This window comes from Halichoerus grypus, chromosome 13 (genome assembly GCF_964656455.1).
Source record: "Halichoerus grypus chromosome 13, mHalGry1.hap1.1, whole genome shotgun sequence".
NCBI classification, from domain to species: Eukaryota; Metazoa; Chordata; class Mammalia; order Carnivora; family Phocidae; genus Halichoerus; species Halichoerus grypus.
In genome coordinates, this window is record NC_135724.1 from 4260001 (window position 1) to 4285075 (window position 25075).

At 40.0% G+C, this 25075-nt stretch overlaps 1 protein-coding gene across 7 annotated transcripts in view; it reads right to left on the minus strand.

Moving 5' to 3' along the window:
* The window catches only part of ZNF407 (zinc finger protein 407), a 537168-nt gene that overhangs the window by 352564 nt on the left and 159529 nt on the right, over window positions 1-25075 (minus strand). For all 7 annotated transcript variants that reach the window (XR_013443237.1, XR_013443236.1, XM_036117005.2 and 4 more), the window contains one exon: window positions 13464-13538. Coding sequence is in view for 5 of the 7 variants with exons in the window: in XM_036117005.2 (XP_035972898.2) it covers window positions 13464-13538 (75 nt within the window). In the remaining 2 variants the exon portion in view is untranslated. The remainder of the gene's footprint in view (window positions 1-13463; window positions 13539-25075) is intronic.

The window sequence follows — 25075 nt, forward strand, 5'->3', positions numbered from 1 at the left end:
GAAAAAACATAAGGGAAAAATCTGTGGCAAAACTGGCTACTGAATTAATGTAGAAAGAACTGCTAAAATATTGAGTACCACAACACTCACTACAGTGACATTCATAATACTGAAGTAATTCTAATAGGTATTTTTTTTTCAGTGCTGTGATAGTAACAGATGAGCAGTAACTTCCATAAAAATGTTTCTGATGTATTGATTTATATCTAATACCAACTGCAACTTTACTTTTTAAAGCCTGCATAGAATAACAAGGAAATATTCATGATGATATGACTGATGATACCGCAAACAGCTGAATTCATCGGCCTCCAATGTGTGTTACTCGTGCAAGTTGATCTTGCCGTCAGCCCTAGTCTGAAATGCACTCCCACACCTTCCCTCCTCCTAAGTGAAGAAAACTGCATCTTTGTTCAGTTGATATACCTTTTCATTGTGTAATATTCTCAAGAAAAATCATGCTTTATATTTTATATCCCAACAAATGCTAACAAAAATGATGCCATCATCGAAAGAAACAAAGTAAGCCTATAATTTCTGTAAATAGCATCACTATAAAAGTTTTACAGCAATATGCTTCAGACTAAAAACAAACATGTCTTGTTCATTTAAACAAATACACTCAGACTTTTCTATTTTTTTTTATATTCTATTTCATGAATAAGCACCTTAAAAGGGGGGGAGGATTACGTTTCATAAATACACTAAGTTGTACCTAATCTGCCAGCAGTTACTAAGATTAAAAGTGCTGAGAAGCTATTAAGCATTATATGCAATGCTATCAAAAGATCAGCCATGAAAGAGCATAGCTTTACCAAAGAACTACGGAATCATAGTTCTTTTTCACCAAAAAAGGATGCAAGGAAATTTACAAAATTTGTGGACACAGACTTCTTCTGAATTGTCAAGATTTTGAACAACCGGATGATCTAGGGCAAGTCTCTCTGAAACTATTGTCACATCTGTGAAATGTAAGGTTCCCTTTAAAATCCAAAATTCTGTTATTGTTCTGCAATAAGCTAATTCTGCAATAAGCTACCTGGTGTTAGGACAAATTAAATATAGCAAGCCACTGACATTTGCAAGGCATATGAACTGAGACCTTTAGAAAGCCCTATAGAATATACCGTCCTTCCTAGAAGCTGGTAAATTATTTTAAAAAAATTAAGTGACCCCTTTAGTATCTTAGGGATTCTATAAATACAGTCCAAATTCCTTAATAAAGCTATGAATCCTTCCAATAAGGAAAATAAACTGTACACTCCAACTCAGAACGCCGTGAGTGTAGTGACATCAGCCTAAGTGCCCAGAACAGCGGGGGAGGATGGCGTCCACCAGGACACACATGCGAGGACGAGGACACGGCACGCCGGGCGCAGGCGGAGGCCGGGCTGGCGCCGCTCAGCAGAGCGCTCTGACCTTCCGGGTGGGGCACAGACGGCCGATGGAACCCCGGCGTCTGGGGAGGCCCCGCGAGGCAGCGCAGAGCGGTAGGACGGGCACTGCCGAAGGAAGGCATTTCCGACTGAAACTCACAACAGCCATGCCCGGCTTGCAGCACCTCCACCTCCTCGGGCAGACCGCCCAGGCCTCACCCTCAGGCCTGCTGGAGCCTCAGCAGGACTCCCAGCCGGCGCGGCTGCCGGAAGCCCCGCTGTGCGTCCGTGCAGGGACCGTCCGTGAGGGACGCGAGCTGGCCTCAGGACCCTTCCTGGGGACCTCTGCGCTCGGAAGAAACCGCTTCCCCACAACACGGAGGGTCCCTCCACTGCAACCTCACACTACACAAAGCAAAATGCTTCCTAAGATTTCCAAATCAAACTTCTCTCATAGTAAAAGTGAATTAAATAGTGATATGAATTAACAGTTCAGGCTGATATTTCAGATAAATTTTTAAAGACTAATGATTTTTGAACAAATGACACTTTAGTTCAAACGCTGATGTTTTCCGTTACTAGCACTCCCAGTAGGAGAGCCTCTCTCCGGTATTCAGGAAAGTGCTCTCCTTCACTCGGTGGAGCCCTCTTTCTCTAGCCAGACGACTAAGGACAAGTCTCCAGCTCTACCTTCACGTTCTTGCGCAGCCAGCACATGGCGGCGGGCTGAGGGGCAGGCTACTGACTGTGGGAAGTGACGGGCTTACCACAAAGTCCTGAGCGCACAAAACGGGGCCAAAAACAATGCTTGGTGAGCGCAGGCCCACTGGTGGCCCCATCTTATTTATGCATTCAACAATCTAATGAACATCTGTGGATTCACCACCAAAGCTGAGAACAAGAATGTTACATTCCAGATTTTAATTTATCCCAACCTCATATTTCCAGCTGTGAATGATTACTTTCTTAGATTTTTTTCTCATTCTTTCCTTATTTTCATCATCAGCTCCCAACAGTTGAACCCACCTGATCAAGCCGCTCTGGCTTTAAGCACTTCCTGAGCGGCCCCAGAGGCAGGGGGAAAGGAAGAGCACACTAGGCCTGGGCTGTGCCAAGACAGGAAGGCTGGGGCTTGAGCAGCAGCGGACTTAGGAGCTCTGACTCGGTGGCCTCGGAGCACGTCCGCTTCGAAGCAGAATGTCCGGAGGAATTGAAATTATGTCTGATCACTCAGGCATCAACAATATTATGAATGCTAAAGCTGTAAAAGTTCATGGCCTACTGGACAAGTAAAAGAGCTCTGCGTGTATAATGAGATCTTCTTTACTCTGATGAGGAGCCCACAGCTTCCCTGAGAGGCAGAGAAGATGCCCCATCACGGATGGGGTCATTGGGACCCTCCTCCAGGTTCAGATGGAGCAACCCTGCTTTTTTCTTTGGTTTTATAAGGCTATCTTCTACGTACTTTTTTTTTTTCTGTTTAAGCAAAAGAGATAACTCAAAAATTCACTGAAGCTTTGAAATACATTCAGAAACCATTATTACAAGTACTAATAACAAGATAATAAACACTGGAGTAATTATTTTGTTAAAATTTTTCCTCATCTTCAAAATCTGGTAATCATATAAGTAATATATTTTTTAAAAAACCAAACTATATATTTTTAAAAACTTGATATCCAGCAATAAGTCTGCCACTTCCTATTTCCTGATAATATATGGCATACCCATATTACTTAATTATAAATATGAAATGAGACAAAGACATTTTGAATGCTGTGAGAATGGAAAAGAAAATTATCAGTTGTAATTAACACGCAAAAAATTGGGGCTTAATTTCAATAAAAACTTTCATATGTATGTTCTGCTGAACCTGCTGTTTCCCATAATCATTTGCTTAATCAGGTAAGCATGGAAAAGGGGGTACAGATATTATTTAGACATTAGCAACTGAAAGCTGCTTTAATACATTTTCACCTAAAAACGAAAATTTTTTAAAAATGCTATGCATACAGATTATGATTTTTTATACTTGTACAACTATAAATTCATGCTCACTTCACCATAAGCCCTGAAAACTGAGAACAGGTGTCATGCTCAGCATCAGAGATGAGGTGGAAGGCACAGTGACTCAGAAGAATGCACCTGAGCTTGTTACACTAAGAGGCAGGACCATCTATAGGGACATAAAACTCTGTTAGTCTGTAATACCCTTTTCATAGTGTGACTATATTAGACCAACAAAGAAAAAGTCCATCTTAAGAAAGAAAAATTTCAATGAGGACTTTAGTATCTTACATCCATCCATAGTCACTGAGTGTCAATCACCCTCTGAAAAACTAACAAAGAAAGTCACCAACCATGCCCTCAAGAAATTATCTAGTGTGGAAATAGGGCATATACCACCTATTTTAAAAGGAAAACAATGTAGAATGAATTAAGTAGTACACTGACCTCTGTGGGAAGATGTGATTATAGAGAATGAAAATGTAGGGGAGGATTTACAGAGACAAAATCTGGACCTTGTTTGAAAGGACAATCCATGCTGACCCATACAGAGGACACGGAGCCATGGCTTCCAGCACCATGGTGGGTGGGAACAGCACACGCAGTATGCTCACATTGGTCATGCTACCTTGACCCAACTCCTCTATCACACTTACCATACCATACTAGGTCTAGGAAAGCATCCATAAAGCAAGAAAGAACTGGAATTACATTAGAACTCAACGGAACTGACTCTTTCTCCGAAAAGCAGATCTCTATATTGAGACCACATGCTAGAAACAACTCAAAATAAAATCAGGTTGACTCCTATAAAAGTACTAGTATTTGACAGTTTTCAACCTAAGTGTTAACATATATAATTCAATCTTAGGAGGTGCTAACATATTAGTAAGCATCAAACAAAATCATGATTCTTCTGAAAGGGAATAAAGGATTGGCTGAAATGAAAACCAGTGCTTCGGAAGAACACTAAGATTACTACGGGACCAATATGTCTCATAGGGCACATCACTGTTTGTTTTCTCCTGTCAACACTAAGGATGGGAGAGCCATAATACCAGTGGAGATGCCCTTTGTTTTAAGCTCACAACTGATTATACAAGTGACCCCAGGACCAAGAAATGGGGGGAAAGATCTTAGAGAGTAACCTATGTGAACCCTTGATTTTTCCTATGGGAGCTCCAGAGTGTAATGAAATGTAAACATCTTGTTTCTCATCTGTTAAAATGGTCGATCAAATTTGCTTTGATCCAACTTTATAAAAATTACTTCAGAAAGATTATAAGTTTCCTGAAAATTCCACAGGAAAAATTTTAATCTTGGACTTTTATAAGCAGCTACCAAGACATCATGAATATAAAGAACCTCTCACAAAAAGTCAGTACTGTATAATGAAACTGTATAAAAGTTGGTAATTAAGCATAATTGAAGGCTGCAGTGAACATATAGGCCTTTGTTCTTTTTAATTCTGGCACTGACTGGGAATTAAAGATAAGAGCTTAAGGCATATTTTAGTCAGAGTCCAGATGTATAAGCCCCAATGTTCTAAAAGTAATTTAAGTGAAATAAAAGAAGAGAATAGCCAAAAATATTCTAGATGCCTGCCAGGGAAAAACACCTATATTCTGAACATTTAACATATTTGATCATATTTGGAATCACTTATTCACTGACCTTAAAAAAGGTTAAAACAGAAGATATTCTTATATCCAAGATCTGACTGAATTACTAAACTAAAGCGTAGCAAAAAACTAAAGCACAGCAGTACAAAAGCAATTCAAACATTCACACTAAAAAAGGTATAGACAATTCACATCCCCACAGGATTCAGTTGTTGTATTTCTATATGGGAGTAAGAGGAGGCCACAGAATAAAGCAGATGTCATTGTACTAACCCATACATCTCTGGTCTAATAACTCACTGAACTAGCACTAGATGACATAATTATAACGTATGCAGTACTCTTATAGTCTTCTGGGTTTCTTTTTTTGGGAGCCAGAAGTGGGGGGATAGAAGAATTCCTAACTATACACATATCTACCCTTTATTCACCAATGTTCCATAGGAATGTGGTGAAAGACAAGGTCAATCAGAGATGGAATGAATGAAAAGGGACTCGTAAAGGACAGGGGCCTCAGGCTGAGACTGGAAACAGAAAATATCTGGACTGGGAAGCAGGAGATGGGATGCTCTAGGAGTGCACACAGCGGGGGCTCGGGGAGAACCAAAGTATCAAGAAAGGAAGAAAATGGGTTATGGAGTTGAGAAAAGAATATGTCTAACAAAATCAAATAGACAATTAAAAGCTGATTTGCAGGGTGGCTCTGCAGCATGATTCAGGTGAAGGACACTGGAGCTGGAACGAGGGAAGGGTCCCGGCAGCAAGCCAGGGACGGGAGACAGCGCTCAGCAGTACCTGTTGCTATGACGATGCTAACCCACTCGCCCACATGCTCTCCCTGGGGCCTGAACTCCACACTGACAGATGCATAATTCCGAGAGCTCTAACTTCACGTGCTTCCTCTCACGGACAGAGTCAAAGGTAACTGCCCCTTGACTCCAGGTTCTTTTCAGCCTGATTCCAACCCAGTTTCCCAGGCTCATCCTAACTCTTCCCATAATCCTTGAGTATTATATGATTTTTATTTTTAGAAGAGATCGGTGTCCATAATGTGTAGAAAGAAAGGAAAGAGCTACACAACGATGCAAAGGAAAGTTTTAGGAGAGGAAACAATCTTGCATAAGGGTTATTACGAGAGTTGCTGATAAAGGCATCTCATTTATTCACTGGCTTATTCTTGCAGTAAACATTTACTACTACAGTTACTACTGGGTTCCAAAATTCAGATGGTATTGGTGTTTAAAGATGATACAGCCTCTGCTGTCATGCCCCTCAGATTTGGGGCTGATGGGCTGCGGATCAGGGCAGAGAGCTAAAACACACATAAAGGCAAAAAAGAATTCTATTAGGTATAAGGCTCTGATGGAAAGACAGTTGGGTACTATTCCACAGAATATCTGGGAGAGGTGTTATTTTAGGATGGATGGTCTGGAAAGACCTTTTTGCAGGGCTACATTTTAAATGTAATCCGGAGTCAGAGCCTTCCCAGCAGAACACAGTCAGGGGCCCTCTGTGAGGTGTGCACAAGCCTGGCATGTTCACTTTCCATGTGCCTGGAGTGACCTTGGGCGTAGGGCTGGGGGAGAGTGGTATAAGGTGAAGAACTAAAGACCCACAGACCATGCATTGTTTAGGAAATGGTCACCAGTCAGAGTATAATACTCATGTTTTTTAAATGCCCAAGAATTAAATGCAGAGATGAATGCTCAACATGCTGGCTTAAAATTAAAAAATAAAGTTTAGAAAGAGTAGAAAACAATCTTACATTTCTGTAACAAATATATATATATCATTAACACTTAAAAATCTTCTGCTACCAATGTGAGAATTTCCTTTAAAGAAGTAAATATGGTATTTGATCAACATAACCATGATGCACCAAGAGCAGCACTCATTTCTGACCGAGCTAGAGAGGATGTCTGATATGAAAGGCAAGCAATTCCCACTTCTTTCCCTGCGGAGTACATACTAACTATGTCTGCTCAGCAAACTTGAGCAGCAAGCAGTCTTCAAAATAAATAATCTTGAGAAACAAAAAGCACCATTAGAAGTAGTACAAGGAAGTACAATAAGTTTTCACAACATAGGGCAAGGACAATTTTTACAAAGTCCCATAATAGGACTTCACGCTACTAAACACATTGCCCCAACCAAACAGCTGAAGGCGTATGTGCTCACAAATACTGACCCTACTTTACAAAAACTCCCAATGCAAAACTTCCCTTGAATTATGGAAGCACTGATTTATGTGAGGTGGTTACAACATACTGCTTACATAAAATGGGAATCTGCCCTCCCTAAGGGAAAAAAAATTATGAGACACGAAGTAACGGTAGTAAATAAAATGTGTACCATGAAGCCCACTGTCTAGAGATGGACTATAATTCTGGCACTGAGCTTCCCAGCAGTAAACATAAAGAGGAAAACTCAATTATCTATGGGATTTGCTGGTACTTAAGACCAAAATGACAAGTTGTTTCAGAAAGGCACAACCTTTCCTGGAACCAAGACCAGAAATAAACTGGCCCTGAGTCTCACAAGGAAGATCGGACATATTTTCATGAGCAGCAACCTGAGAACTAACTTAATAATAAAAATAGGAGTTTATAAGGTTTTATAAGGTTCTTAAAACATCTTTAAATGTAAGTCATTACCACAAAAACTAAGACGTCCGTTTTATCGGAGGAAGAAAACAAAAGCAAGGCAGGGAAGGAGAGGGGCTCTCTAGCCAAGCTGCTACCTAAAGGCTAGAAGTGACAACAGGTCAGGAGGGAACAGAAGGAACACGCATGCAGGACTGTCAACAATCGGACAGAGGTGCGGAATCCAGACCCTCCACGGAGCTTCTGAATCCTCAGCCAAAGGAGGAGCAGGGCCGCCACAGCTTCGTGGACACTGTGGAGCCTGACAAAAAGGCACGAGCCTGAGAAGAGCGATTTCCATCCCCTTGGGGATGAGCCATGAGAATTATCTCTAACTAGGTCCAAATACCTCCCCAAAAAGTAAGTTGGAAACTTCAAACAACTATGAGGATCTGAGAACCCGACCTTCTAGACCACTGACGCCTTTGTTAACTTCCACCAAAATTCATCAAGTCAAAGTTAGAAAATACCCATTTCAGTAAGAAACCATTTGGCATGAAGCAATCATAGAACATCTAAATTACCCATTTAATTGAGAAATACTTCCCAGACACTGACAAGATATCTTTCGTGGAAAATATATACTTATCTCTGTATGTACCTTAATAAACTGTCAGTTTAAGTCAGTAAAATATAAAAGGAAATTTTCTAAAAATAATAAATAACCTTGGGTTTAGATGAACTGATGTGACTTCTATCTATCTTTCCACATAGAAGTGATTACTTAGCAGGGCTATATGTCTGTTCAATCCTACTTGTGCACAATAAAACCATGGTAAATGATCACAGGATACTAATTCTACACTGGATACTGTCTGCAGATGGAGAAATGGGAAAAGACAGAAGAAAGAGAGTTCTGAGCTCATGCAATACTAGAACATCAAAATATGACAACATCCCACTCATTAAAGTAAGTGAGCCGAGATGGAAAGAAGACATGTTTTCCTCCATCTGGGCTCAAGAGAGTTATATCTGGTATAAATATATATATTTTTAAAGCAGAGAAGAGCCCCTAAACACTTTATTTTTCCTAAAGAAAGAAAGAAAAAAATCTGCCAGCCACTAGAGTAAGAGAAGAAATGAAAGGGAGACCAATACACAGTGGGTGAATAATGGTGAGAGCGAGCCTGAGGCCAGCAGACAGAAATGACCTGAGAGGTTTTACAAAAACACTCCACAGAAATCACATGATGCTCATAAACACAGAGTAAAGGATCTCAATGCATCCATGAGAATACGCTACCCATTTCAGTGGTAGAACAGAAAACAGTGTTTACCCTACAGAAATTCACAAGGAATAAACACTGAAGAAGATGATGATCCTTTTTGTTTTGTTTTGTTTTTTAAGTAGGCTCCATTCCAGTGCCCAGAGTGGAGTCCAACCTGGGGCTTGAACTCAGGACCCTGAGATAAAGACCTGAGCTGAGGATGAGAGTCGGAGGCTTAACCCACTGAACCACTCAGGCGCCCTGATGATGACCCTTTAATAAAGAAAATGCATGCAATTATGACAACTTAGCCAAAGGAACTTATTTCTTTCAAATGGACAATCAAGTGACAATACAGGAGTTAATCTCATACTCTTCTGGTAGGAAAAATGTGAAACTGTTTAAATAAATGTCATTCAGAGTTTTTATAAAACGTATTATTCTCTCATTTAAAAGTACCCTAAGTTTTGGGGGCGCCTGGGTGGCTCAGTAGATTAAGCTGCTGCCTTCAGCTCAGGTCAAGATCCCAGGGTCCTGGGATCAAGCCTGGCATCTGGCTTCCTGCTCAGCTCAGCAGGGAGTCTTTCCCCTCTCCCTCTGCTCCTCCCCCTTGCTCATGCTCTCTCTGGTTCACTCTCTCTCAGATAAATAAAATCCTCAATAAATAAATAAAAGTAACCTAAGTTTCTAATAACCCAAACTACTGCACACGCACATCTATACGCTTTCTCTAGGAATGTCTGGGTTTGGGATACTTTCATGTTTCAAGGAAAAGGGTGATGTTTCCATCTAAACTGAAAAGAACAGTGATGCTTTCATATCTAACATATAAACATTTCTGAGAAAAGAGAGAAAGGAAAGGAGACAAGGATGACCCCAAAGTCCTACAGGATGTCCTGTGTGGTCCCAGAGGCTCAGAGCAAAGGAGAAGCAGGTATGAGAGCTGCCAGGACTTCTACCCACAGTTAGTCCTGGTGACACCTGGACATAGAAACACGTGGGGGGAGACTTGACTTATCAGTAAGACCAAAGGTACCATGAAAAGGGAGACGGCTAACCACAAGTCCCAAGCATCTAGCTCAAGCGGATACAGCCAGCATCCATTAAAATCTGAAGGAGGCCTGGGGAAAACCCTCTCAACCTGAACAACAGCACTGATCAGCCCTCCCCCAGGGCCTAAACACCCCATGTGGACAATAATGCACTGTCTGAGCCTTATAACCTGAGCAGATGCCTCCAAAATTGCTTCACTGAAGAAATACTTTCATTCATTAATAACTTGAAAAAACAGGTACATTTCGGTGGATCATGAAATTATTTAGCTCTTAGACTCTCTGATGTATGGATCCAATTTAAAATCTCTACTGGTATAAGTGGTTGGGGGGCAGAAGAGCCTTCCTGAGAGGCTGCCAGGGCAGCTAACTTCCACTGGCGCCTGGACACCACAAACTCAGATTCCCAGGGAGCCCCTTCCCCTCCTATTTACAGTCGCTCAAAGCCCAGCTGATGTCGAAGCGCTAAACCAGGCATGCCATCCCTTTCTATTATAACATGCGCCTGGCTTCCACATGAGATAAACTTATTATGGCCGTTTCAGTTGTGGTAATTGTGCATAGGCTCGTTTTCTAGATTACTATTAGCGAACCCAAAGAGTCATAAAGATACTTTGGCTTACTATATTACAAACAGAATTACTTACCTAAAATAGGAAATACTTTAGAATGAACTTGCAAATTAATTGGAGTTTATTATTTTGGAATGTAAATCGAATGTGCCTATATTTAGTTCTTTATATTTAAGTGTACAAGACTTCAGAAATACAGTGGTGTATTTGCTACCTTAAAATAAGTTCATGCAAATTTAGGGACAAAAAGAAAAACTTGTTCTTACACAAGCCATCACTTCAGGTGTTCATGAAGTCAAAACATATATATTTGAAATTATCTAGATTTCTGTTGCTAATGACAGTCATGCTGACAAAATTTACTGGTTCATCAAACTATAGTGCAAGTACATGAATTTACTTGTAATAAATTATCATTTTTGCATTTATCAGTCAAAGCACAAGGCCTAAATACTTGCAAACAAAATGCATTATTAATTAAATTGTCACAGCCTATTTGGCTAACTTCTATTACTATTTGCTATAATATGCAATGCATAAGAGGGGAGAATCAAATTTAAAACATAAAAAAGTAAGCTGATTATTTTGCCCTGGAAAAATTAAAATATAGCAAGCTTGCAAAATTATAGCCAAGGCATTAATGTTTTAAATAGGTAAGAAAAAAATGTTTAACTTAATTTAGAGAACAGTTATGCCCAAAGTGACGGTTCAACATGCTGATAAAGAGTTTCTTTGTTTCCTAAAATCATTAAAAGGCATCAATTCCCTTTCCAAGGCAGGGAGGAAGGTGGAATGGGAGCCCTTTGACACTAACTATGCTAGACTTTGCTACTTGAATGCGACTCTCCCCAGCTCCATGGGTCTACTGGGAAAGGATGCTGCCACGGGGTCCAGACCTTCTGAGTATTTCTGTGCAGTGAGACAAGTGTCCTAAACGAGAAGTGTTCTGAAACACAGAGGTCTTAATAGAAGCAACAATTCAATGGAGGATGTCCAGCTGAGAGGAACTTAACAGCCTGGACTACGAGGGAGTCAGGACCCAGGAGACAGGGTGTGCCTTCCCACTTGAGGTTCCTTTCCCAATTTTAGAACCAAAACCGTCTCAATGCCAGAGAAAAAGCTTACCACGCCTCAAAGGGAAGAAAGACATGCGATCTTTCTCTTGCCTCTGTGTAGCCTCCCTGAAGGTGTTGGGGGCTGAAATGAACGGAAACAAGCAAGTGTTCCTGGAGTATACAGAAAAGGTATGGAAACCAAACAGTGCGTCTGGGATCTTCAATCTCCTGTCATAATATACGGGAGGTGCCCACTGTATTTAAGTGCTTGGAGGATAAAAATATGTATATGGTGATGGAGTTCTCATTAGTATAAAGTGATATGAACACTTATTTAACCTTTATGAATTTCTAAATAAAAAGTAAAATGACACATCTGAGTTACAGTAGGGAGATATTTTCTTTTTGCTAATCATCTGATCTAGACTGTTTTCATTCAAAATTCATTTGGGGTACAAAATCCCTAAGTAACTGTATGTAAAGATTCTCAGTGTGAGATAATCAGTAGAAGGAAGGACAATGGGATTAGAGTCTGAAAAATAACAATTCTAACATTCATTAATTATAAGACACTGAATGAATTATTGCATATTCCTGAATCTCAACCCTTAGATCTAAAAACCTGGAATAATAATGCACTGCTAATAACATCACAGAGTGATTAACTGAGATAATGCATGTAAAAGCAACAAAAACAGAGTACATACAAATGTTTTGTTTCCACTTCCTTATACACTCATGAAACGTAACTGCGACAAGTCCCAAAACATAATGTAAGTAATACAGAATTTGTTGAATTTCAAGAATTATGCATTCAGGATATGCTCAACACATACAGTTTGGCTCAAATTAAATACAATGCCACAAAGAGAAGTACCAGAAATCAAAAGATAAAGCGCAGGCATACGTGACACTCCATATTTTGACACAGCAGCCATGGCCAAACTAAAACACTGAAGAGAACAATATGCCTTCAGTAGAAGTCAAGTCAAATTGCTTGTAAACACAGAAAATATTGCTAAGAGCATTTTACATTTTTTAAAAAAGCAATTAAACATTTACAAATAAGGAAGAGGTCCTAGGAGGTCCTAGGCTGCAGACTCGTAGAACAAACTGCATCATTACTGACATCTTAAAAAAGTATTAAAAACCAAAAGTTTCTGGGAGTGTCTAGAGAGTTTCAGATACCATCATAGAGGATTGGGAGGAAATATACTATATCTTTGAAGGAAGGATAGAGGAATTTTCACTAGCTCTGAGTGAGCTATACATCTTAGAGATTCAAAAATTTTAGAAGTAGCCATACTCACTTGATAGCTGACATTGCTATATTTCTGCTCACCTAATATAATTAAGTCTATGTGATGAAGCTAATTATGATACAGTAGCAGGAAAAAAGAAAGCCTGGCAGTTGATGACATAATAATTGTAGTGTTATTTTTCATGACATGGCAACTAGAGTATTATTTTGGGGATGACACAAGATGTATTTCTTTTTTAGTATCAGCAATGTTTAATTCTACAGTAAGAATTCAAAAATACTATTTTAAAACCTCAAAATAAAAATGCAGGAAAAAATAGATAAAAGTTTACTTTTATATAATTATTTTAGTTCATTCAAACACATGTGCAGAGGTCAATCCCCTCCTAAATAAACTTTTCTACTGTTTCAAGGTTATTCCACAATTTCACAAATTCAAAGTCCCTCAAATCTTTTCAAATAGTTTTAGATCCAAATTTCTAAAATTAAAATGACATTAAATTTTTGTGAGAGAATGGTATGAAATATCACATTCAACAACAGAGTACCACAAATGCAAAACATGATGAACTGACCTGATAAAAATTCTAGAAGTCACATCATTAAGCAAAGCCTAAAATGCAAATATAAACGTATTTGTTAAATTTTTTAAAATGAGCAAAAATTACCTTTCTTTTGGGGTGCCAACTCCATGTTTGCCTAGTAGATGCGTATTTAAGTGCTTCTTCATTACAAAAGCAACCCTAAAAAAAGAAGTAACAGTAATTAAAGAACTAAAACATGACTCTCTGCTAAAAATATGTCCACAAAGTACTTAAAAACAGGCAATTATATACAGACGTAATATGAAAATGCACATTAGAGCGGCATTCCTGGTAAACAAGAACCTTGCCTACAGATCAAACGTACTGTGATACCTGAAAACTGGAAGAAATAACTGTATATAAACTAACTGGTTCATTTTCTTACTCGAGTGTGTGAACAGGAGCAGAAATGGTGACTGTAGCTCAGTCACTGCCTTCCCTGTCTTAAGAGAGACAAAGCGATGCCTCGACATAACCTTCACTGCCCCCTAGTTGATCCCATACTTCAATCAGGGAAGGAGTTTGAGAAAATGTCATTTTATGAAATATTTAAGGAACCATAAAAGAGAAAATAAATAGCCTCCATGAAGCTTCCTTGAAAACATGGTAATAATTTGAAAAGAGGTTTTTAAAAATGATATGTGTTTACTGTGTCTGTGGCACATGCAAAAAAAAAATGTACTTAAGTGCCAAGAAGATATCAATAACTAAAACAAACAAAAAGTATTACCTGACACGCTATCTTATTTTATACACAAATCAGCTTACTTAATTCAATTCTGAGGACATGAATATGAAATGGACAGGAATCGGCAGCCAGTCCATGGAACACCAGTCTCCTTCTGACCACAGTACAACATCAATTTAATTACATAGTATGATTATTTAAGCAATTTAGGTCACATTCAGAAGCATCAGACTAAAGTGGCTCTTGATAAGAAAAAAAAAATTTAATGTTATAACTTTCAGTGTAAAAGGGCTTGCAAACATTTTTGTTAATTATGTATTACAGCTGTCCTTCATAAAGTTAATTACCAATGGCTGAAAGGCAACAGAATCTATTTGCATATGTACATGAAAGGCATGACATATGCAAAAGTATGGTTTTAATTAGCATTCTACGATATGAAGGGCTACAAATCAAACTGGCATGTTATCAGATTCTTAACATTAAACACTGAATTCATCTGGACACGTTTGCACAAACGGGCATCGTAAGGCTGCAAAGTATTATGGCCTATGGAAGAGACATGCCAAACGCTACGACTGAAACAATTTCTAAAAAGGTGAATGCCTCTTTTTTCTTTTGTTTTTTTCATGTCTGGTCTATTTTGGTTCTTTTCCTATAATATTAGGGAACCTCAGTTTCGAGGCTAAAATAATATATTTATATTTTTTAAATGACTGTGACTTCATTATTCAAATAATGTATTTGTATACGCTGAAAATGGCATCATTCATTCTTTTTTATATATTAGGTAATAACTACGGACAATACACGCTTGACACTATAAATAACTGAGCACACTATCAATCATTAAAATGGAAAAATAATGATTACGTGTAAAGAATCAAACTGTGATGATATTAAAGGCTTAGCAAAAAAACAGTACAAGATATTCTATATTTGTTTCTGCTTGATTTGGACAAAATAACATTTTTCATTTCCTTAAAAAAAGAATGCAGTAATAACAGTCCATTTAAGTCATAACTTCCCTACTGTCCTCTATTTTCTTATAATTAAAAAAACATAAAGCTAATAGCAAAGTGCAAAGGTTAAGAACCCAAAGTTGCAAAGCACAGCTTATTTACACGACCAAGTATAATTTAAGAGATGTGGGCTTAGAACCACAATGCAGTTCCTAAAAGAAAAAACTTCTATTAATTAAAATGTGTAAGCTTTAAGAATTGAAACAAAAAATAATACACTGCACAGGGGAACAAACTAAACTACACAGAGAGGGAAAGCTTCTACCTAATATAATCCTTAAATTACCTGCTGACTGTCTATAGACTATTGGGAGGAATAACAATTCTTTATTATTATGGGGAAAATTTATAATACTAAAATACAGCTCAATTATACTTAAATGCAAAATGTTCATTCATCTAAAATCTGACTTAAAGTAAGTATAAAGGCTTCAAATCTGGTTACATAAGTACGAGGAGCATCAAAGTCTCAATGTCACGCTCAATTAAAAGCATGACTAAAATCATCTTACCAGCCTATCTGAACATAATATTGCCAGCAATTAGTGATTACTGAATGTAGTCTACCTCTCACTGCCATCATCTTAGTATTGCTTTAATATTTTTAACATAATAATTGCTTTGGAAACTTTATAATCTATACATCACCAGAAATAAGACAAAAATAGTCCCAAATTTGACAAGCTACACAATCGAAACGCCTTGCTCCTGATGAATATTTATGCCTGTGTACATTCATTGTGTTTCTGCACATTTACTGGCCACTCACTATGTGTGTCACTAACGTGTAAAATCAGACAGAGCTGCGCCTTCATGGGGCGTTCACTCTGTAACGTGCAGCGTCTCGGCAGGATGAAGCAGCACCACGCCCGCCCCGGCCCTGCAAGGACACCGCTGGTCACACGGGCACGCACCAAGACCAGCACCTGGACACACTGCAGAGCACAGTGACAAAACCAGAGTGCCTGCCTCAGAAAACGTGAAAACTAGTGAGGGAAACAGGTAAGAACAAAAAGTAAAACATACAGCATCTTAAATCATGTGATAAGTAGTAGGAGAAAAAAGAAAAAAAAAAAAGAGACAAAACAAGAAGGAAGATCTGAAGTGTCAGGACAGAATCAAAATTTTACACCGGACGGCTCTGGAACACGGTCTGTGAGTGAAGGGGGCAAGGGGCTGGGCCGGGGACGGCGCAGGGGACGGAGCAGGCCACAGAAGGCAGGGCAGCCAGGACAGCTGGGGGTGAGCCCATGAGCGGGGCCTGCTCTCAGAGGCAGAGGTGGTGGAAGGTTAGGGAGGACAGGGCAGGGCGGGGGGGGAGTGCTGGTGCGAGCAACAACCTCGGGGCTGGTCCCCCGGTGAGCCCAGGCACTGAGGCCCAGGGTCTGACTCCCTGCCGTGCGACTCACAGCAGCCAGAGGGACCAGACTGGGGCGGGGGGAGGGGGGGGGGCGACTCTGACAGAGGTCCCCAACAAGAGGCCAACCTCTGGTCTTGCTGTCAAGGGCGAGATCCATGCTAGAACATACTCTCTGAGGCTCTCCATCTGCAAATGCCTGACAATCTGAAGGAACACCTTGAAATCATAAAAAATAGTGTTTTTAAATATGATTGATTTCCAAGTATCTATAATTGCCTAAAATAGCGTCACTTAAAATTGTTTTTGGTGTCAAAAGAGCAGAGTAATAACATTTACATCCTAGCTATAGATTTCTACTTTTCAGGACAAACATTTCATATTTTAACTTCTAATTTTAAACTAATTGCTCCTACATGATCTATCGATCTAATCAGAACCTCCTCCTTTAGTCCCTTAGGTTTTATCACTGCAGAATTATTTCCACTTGAGAGTCATGAGAGATTATCTGACGGATCTCCCTAAGTAAATAAGAGACAGTGCCGCGATTACAGGGAAGGAGATGTGGAAAGCAACAGAAACCAAGAACCACAGCACACCAGCATTCCCTAACGCACACGTTCAAGTCAGGCGTTCAGTGCAGGGGCCAAAAGTCAGGTTTGCACAGGCTGTTTCTCCGGAACTCAAGCAAAGAGCAGTATGTTTCTTGAGTTTTTGCTATGTTGTTATTTCTGTGGCCCTCATCTCTCTAAGAAGGGCAAATGTTCCTCAAAGACCGGCCTGTAGGATAGAATATCCAGCTACTTGCAAATGTCTGATGATCAAGTCAGTGTAGGCCATACGGGTCACAGGAGAGAGAACTTCAGTTGCTTGTAAGCGGTTACAAGCCAAACACAACAACACAGTAAGTTAACAAGAATCTGTAAGACACGCTAATTCAGGACTATGAGGCGAGCACATGTACTTACTCGTTAGGTCTTCCGGAGGGATCCAGAGCCCTCCACCCAGTTCTCCCACTGGTCCCCTCCACACCCAGGCCACACTTCCCAAACTGCTTGTCGGAACACGGGCTTCACCCAGAGGAACGCTGAGTGAGCCAAACAGTAACATAACTGACAGTTTTCAGTCACTGCTGAAGAAGCAGAAAACTTACAAAGCAAACCCCACAAGCACAGACACCTGGCATCAGAGCGCATGGCGGCGGACCCCACAAACGCCGGTGAGTGAGCTCTGCACGCTGAGGTGAGCAGAGCACGGCCACCTCGCTCGCAGCAGCCCCCAGGCAAGTACAGCGAGCACAGGGGGCAGGCGGTGGAAAGGTGGCCGTGGCCCCGTGGCCCGCTACGCCTGGACTAACTTTGAGAACACTGAGTACCTCCTCTGAGTTGCGAGCCCCTGGGTGGAAAGGGCAGGGAAGCAGTGCTTCACGGGAATTTTATAAGAACTGAAGAAACACTGGAAACACAACACAGCATGAGGAGCAGGTAAGGACAGATGAATGAATAATAGCTAACATTCATCATGCTACTGATACATAGATGTGATTCTCTATGCACGTGTGTACGTGTGTGAATATACATGTAAATGTACATATCGTGCCAGGGATCTAGTTACAGCCAGGAAAAAAAAAAAGTTTAAGGATGTCAACTACAAAAGCCTCCGCTCCATTGGACCAGTTAACACCTTAATCAACACACATAACAGCTTTAAGAAGATTTCAGTTGACGTACATAAGATGACCTCAAAGCTCAAGATGCAGAGATCTGACAAATCCACCACTTCAAACAAAAACACCTACCTACCTGAAAGCCAGCAGCCTGAGATGTAAGCAAGCACTCACGCTGACTCATTTACATTGTATTTCTATCTATTTATATCAATCTCCAAGAAGGGCAGGAGGAGGAGGGCGGCAGAAACAAAGCACTCTAAAACTAAATGCAGCAGCAAGCAAGCAAAGACATAATGAATGGTCACACACTTCCAAATGGCCACAAACCCAAGGCCTGGTTTGTTCCTCCTTTACAGTGTGACTTTGAGCCGTAAGTCTCTGGATTAAAAACAATAATTTTAACTAACTAGGAGAAAGAAAGAAAGGCTTGAATGAGTAAAAATTCTAAACTTTAGTATTTCTTTAAAGGAAACTCACATTTGGTATTTTCCAAGCATTTATACACATATTCTAAACGCTAGAGTCCCCTAAGAAAGGAAAGCTACATGTAATACCGCATCCCCGCACCCCTTGCTCCTTCTCCAGGACTTCACTGGTGTTCTGAGTCCCCAAGGCCCACCATGGACCCCCCAATCCTGTCCCCTCCTTCTGCACTGCACCCCTCACAAAAGGCCCTCACTCTCCTAAAAGGTGAACAACTCAGGTTTCCTATCAATCCTTGCAGGTGCCACCAAAGATGCAGCACACACCACAGAGGCCCAGCTCACAGGTGGTGGGCAGCGTTAGCCCCTCAGCACTGCCACTGAGACCTGACTCGACCTAAAGTGCTTGCTGTCAATCGCCGGCCTAGCATGAATTCATCGTGTAAGCTCAGACGTGTTATTTAACGAAGTGCCTTCGGTTTCCTTGTGTATCAAATGGGGTGGTAGTAACTGTTCCTACCTAATAAGGGTGTGATGAGGATAACATGATTATTGTTTGCACAGTAGAGAGCGTAGTGACTCACACATTCTTAACATTATATAAATCTTTACCACTTTTAGCTCTTACCCACCCTAGGCTCAAAGGTTCAAGACATAAACACCACCCCCAACATTTTACCTCTGGAATCGGGCGCCAAGTTAGCAGGAAGGGGAACTGCCTGCCACACTCTAAGTCTGCTTAGGAACGCCATGTTCCTAAGAACTACAGCACAATTCAAAGGGATTCGATTCAAACACTAATTAAAAGGTTCACGTTTTAATACTGTCAGTAAGCACTGGGGACCCAAAAGCAAACAGCACTCAGGCCTAAGCAAAGAACAGACAGGAGAGCAGCGAACAACGATCAAGAGCGTTAGAGGCCATCACCAAGATGGCAAGCAGAGGCCGCAGACAGCAGGAGCCTCTCCAAGGTTCCAGGGAGGCCTGGGAGCAGAACGGTTAAACTGGTTAATGGCTGCAGATTCCAGGCCCATGAAACAGGACATGCAGTGGGGAGTGAAATAACACAGAAAGGTCAAGAAAGACTGCTAGAGAATTAGGTACAAGTCTGAGATAACAAAGAAAAAAAACAGCAGAGTTCTAAATCATGAAGGGTCTTACAAGTCATGCCAAAAACTTTACATTTTATCCAGATTCTCAATATTTGCCAAATACCCTACAGATGACTGCTTTGCAGGATGTTAATAGGGATATTACCAAAAGGGAAGGGATGGAGGGCAGGGCTGAAGTCAGACTGGGGCAACACTGGGTTAGAAGAGTGAGAGCCCACAGGCTTCCCAGTGGGAAGCAGTTCCTGAGCACCCGAGTCCCAAGAGAGGGAGGGGAGATGTGCACAGCTCTCTCTCTCAACTTCGTGGACCACTAAATATTTGTCACAAAAACCAATGTCCATCCACATCTTCGGGACACATATAGAAAATGCTGCTCTGGAGTCTGGGGAACGCTGAAACGGAGACAGGAACGTGCCCAGGCGTACACTTTCTAAGGCACGGGCTCCGCCGTGGGCAGTGGGACCAGACCCTAACTCCACCACTGACAGTGTGGGTGATCCTGCTCCTCTCTTTTTGAATCACACTGATCCTCTCCTTCCCGATGTGTAGTGTGGGGATAATAATACCTCAGAAAGTTGTAAAAACGAGATAACAAAGACGCATTATTTAGTACTGGGCCCATCCCACAGCTATCATTCAGCGGCCGGGAACTAGCACATACAGAACACCAAGCAACAGATGAGGGCCTGGGTGGACTAAGAGGAACAAAACACAGTCTCCATATTCATGGGGTTTAAAATCCAGGTGGTGGAAACAGGTATTTAAAGAGGTCATGTCCGCATGATCAGGAAGAAACAAGACATATATTATTTTAAAATAGGGCTGATGGTGCACTAAAACTTCTCAGTACCACAAATGGGAATTGGAAAAGTTCCCCCCTTGCTCTAAAATCAACAGTAGTGATCAACCAAAGTCATCTAATTTGCAGTGAGCACAAAATCGGTGTAAGCTAAGCAACTTAATTTTCATCACTGTACATATTTATAAGCAACATTCTACGAACGCGGTAAACCCTGCACAGCTGACAAAAAAGTACACACAGGATATTAAATAATGATTCTCCAAAGAACGATCACAGTCCATTTCCCCACACAGGTTCTGGATATACAACAATATATTATCAATAATGTGATTTGACATCTGGAGCAAATGTCACTTGTCATTAAAAATATATATGGAAATTTTTGCCATTTTGCTTAATATGTCTTTTTTATGATTAATAAGGTATTACCATTCTGAAAGTGACTGTAAATGAAGACTACTTTTATACTATAGTTTTACATGTTAATTTCAGTTTTTAATGGGACAGTATAAAAGATAGATGACTTATAGATTTTCATATTGCCGTTAAGTGTGTACTTCTCCTAATGATTCCACATCACAGGAGCAATGGCCCCTTAAAGACGTCCACATCCTAATCTCCAAAATCTGTTAGGATACAAAGCAAAGGGGAATAAAGGTGGCAAATGAAATTAAGGTTGCTAATCAGCTGACTTCTACATCGGAAAATTATCCTGGATCAATGTAAACACAAGTGTCCTTGAAAGTGGAAGAGGAAGACAGAAGAAAGGAGTTGGAGAAGGAGATGTAACTATGAAAGCAGGGCCAGAGAGAGGCTATGTTGCTGGCTCTGCTGCTGGCCCTGAACATGGACGAAATGGGCCATTAGCCATGGAATGCAGGTGGATTCTATTAGCTGACACTCAACCATCTTCTTCCCGAACAACCTTCTCCCAATGGCTTGAGTGTTCATAAATGAATCTTACCTATCTCGATTATTATGAGGGTTGCAAAATGATAATGTTCTAATTCTATCATTCCTCCTACATTTATCAGAATGACATTCTTCTACAAAGAACTTCACCACTTACCCGTCTGTCTCATGCTCTCTCCCTTGTTCCCTTTCAATAATTTTAAATGGACTCTTGGATTTTCATGTTTATGTCATGTTTCATAATCAATTAGCATAATTATGCCTAATAATTCTCAAACTGTCCCCAAATTGGCCAATGGAGACCCTTTAAAGCTGTCTACTATGTCCTTTTGACATCATTCCTCAGTGTTTGAGCATTTCCTTATTTTCTAGCAGAAGATGTTCTAAGCTCACCAGGCCCCTTCCCTGCTGCAGAGCTGGGAATCAGCCCTAGTTTCTTACAGTAGGAGTGGTATTTACACAGCAAGATCCAGGGGCTAACTATGATGGCTGCTATTGGGATGTCACAGAATCAAAGCCCTTTCGGTGCACAAAGCTAGGAAATAAATGAATAAACACACAAACTAATAAAGATGGTGTGCATATTTCCTGGTGACGAGGGAGGGAAACATAAACAGAGGATCGCAACTCTTGGTAATGAGTATTCATTACAATAATTGATTGTATCTATCCATTATGCTGTAATACTATATAATAGGTTTCCAAGTGGCATACAAATATGTTCTTGTATTAAAAAAACACATTTTATATATAAAAGCAAAGTTTCCTATTCAAACAATTCTTTTTGTGCATCCTCAAAGCACACATGTACTGTTCACTACTACTTTCTTAAGTCTCTAACAGCATGCTTCTTTGCACAGGTTCTAAACCATCCCTGAACACTCCCTGCTTCTCACTACCGTCAACTCTTCTTCCTCTTACCTTCAAAGGGTGACATTTTCATTCTTATTTCAAAGCTGTAATTCATTTCCTGGGTGTCATGCATAACCTCTTTGTGGATGACTCTAAAATACGTATCTGCACCCATGGCCTTTCCTGGGGCATTTTTTCTTCTCTGAACTGACAACACCTTAAAATATGTCTGACCCTCAGTCATGATCTTCCCTCACAATGGTGTCTCCAAATTTCCCTAATTCTAACACCTGTACCACCTTCCCAATTCAATAATCGCATCCTCAGGTTCATAAATCATCAGCTGATTCTTCACAATTGTTCCCTATCAAGACATTGCATACTTCTCTTTCACTAGTATAATTACACTAGAGCAAACCATTTTATCGGAATGCTAGGGCGTAAAGGTGCTCTCCATTACAATTCACCCCATATACCACCATCACATAATCTTCCCATAAATAGGTTCATACTGCACCTCAGCTCATAAACATTTTATGATTCCTTACTGAACTGAATATAGCACCAAGCCTTAAACAAGCAAATATTTGTTTTCAATAGTCATCTGAACCAGTTATCCCGATTTCTGGAATATACCCTAGAGAAAACATCTGAAAAAAAGGCAAAAAAGCTGCACTCCAACTAAAAAATAAAAATATCCTAAATGCTCAGGAGCAATGGCATGATTATATGAGAATATTATGCATCAATAAAAAGTACAGAAAATTTCTCAAGGCATATTAGATTTAAAAAGACAAAAACATTACTTACAATGTAATCCCGTCCTCTGACATATAAACATACAAGCGTACACGTAAAGCAAATACAAGTCAAAATCACTTAACGTGAGACTTACTTTTAGATTATTTATATTCTTTGCTTTTCTACAACTGGTAAAATTTTTAAAAGTAAAAACTAGCATGCTGCTTTACACTTTACACAGCACACGTGTGTCTCCTCAACGCACTCAGCTGTGACTGAACGAGGAGCAGCACATCCACCGCTGGCCTGACCTGAACTAGGAGGGCCTGGTACTCCAAGAACGGAGGCACCTGCGACTTTTACAAGAAAATGTAAAAATTTTTTACAAAGAAGCTGAAGATGCAAATGCAAGAGTCACATGTCCTGACCTTGCTACAGAGCTCTTTCCGCCGTCGTGCCCCTCCTGCCTCATGAAAGAGTCCACCTCATGGGAGACAAGAAAACAGAAAAAGGGAATGCTACAGAAACCAGAGTATTCACAATTAAAATCAACAGTGTATTAAATGCCAATCTAAATGAATAGGACTCTTGACAAACTAATGAGTGAAAAATCAAGTAGCTGATGTAGGACAGAGGTTTTAGTTCCTGTTTTTTTTTAATTCACTGTGATTCAGAAACTACTCATAATATTTAAAAAGAAAATATTTATCCTATGATGAAGATACAAACTAAAAATTAATGACCTGTAAAACAGGTCAGATAAAAATAAATACAATGTGGGGCGCCTGGGTGGCTCAGTGGGTTAAGCATCTGCCTTTGGCTCAGGTCATGGTCCCAGGGTCCTGGGATGGAGTCCTGCATCAGGCTCCCTACTCAGTGGGGAGCCTGCTTCTTTCTCTCCTTCTGCCACTCCCCCTGCTTGTGCTCTCTCTCTCTCTCTCTCTCTCTGTCAAATAAATAAATAAAATCTTTTAAATAAATAAATAAATAAATAAATACAATGCAATTGGTTAACAAGAATCATTATGCTTAGAAATAAACATAAAGATGCTGAGCATTATTAAAAACAATGGCCAATGGGGATAGAGTGCATTGGCTTTATTATGAACAAAATCAAGCTAAAATAGATATTTTACTTTCAAAGCGTCAGAAATCAAGATCATGCTATGGTTGTTGTTAAAATGTAAAATACGCTGCACAAAATAAAACAACATCCAAATGAAGTAATACAGCTTTATTCACATAACATATGAAATGACTTGTGTTATATATCTTCCTAAACATATTTGTAAACAGGTTCCTATTTATATTGTTTTAAACATGACTTCACAGAGGAATATTTTCCATCCACTTCTCTAGCCTATTTATTAGCACATTACCTTAGATGAACACAGAAAAAACCCTGAAGTTTCTCAAAGGAATTTAACTCTGTCCAAAACTTTATGTGGCAAATAGAGAAAAAAATTTACAATTATATGAGATTTGTTTACTCCAAAATTCAAACGTTAATGGGTGTTAAATAACACTTGAAAATTTCTCAAACTTTTTTACCAAGTCATTCATTGCTAGGCCAAACCAATTATGTCCTTCATGGTTTCTCAAGTATCTTACCACAGCAAATGCCCTTTTGGTTGTAATCATCACACAGAACCCAAAACGTCCATATTTGAAATGTACCCTTGTAATTGTACATAAATCAACTTCCTTCAAAAACAAATGATCGACATGCCCAAATTTAAAATTACTGAGAATCCTTTAATACTCAAAAATTATAATGACTGGGGCGCCTAGGTGGCGCAGCCATTTAAGGCTATGGGATCCAGCCCTGAGTCTGGTTCCACGCTCAGTGTGGAGTCTGCTTCAGATTTTTTCTCCCTCTCCCCCCCACCCCTCCCCACTCACACTCTCTTTCTTAAATAAATGCAAATCTTTAAAAAAAATTATAATTATTTTCCTGAAGAAACAAAACTTACAAAATTTTTATTTATTCACAAAACGCAGAAACTCTAAGTGTCACATGTCTCCTGAAAGTAAGCATTCTGTGTGCAAAAAAGCAGCAGTGAGCTCTTAGTTATAATACAACCCTAGCTACAGCAATCAGAAATATTCCTCCAAGAAA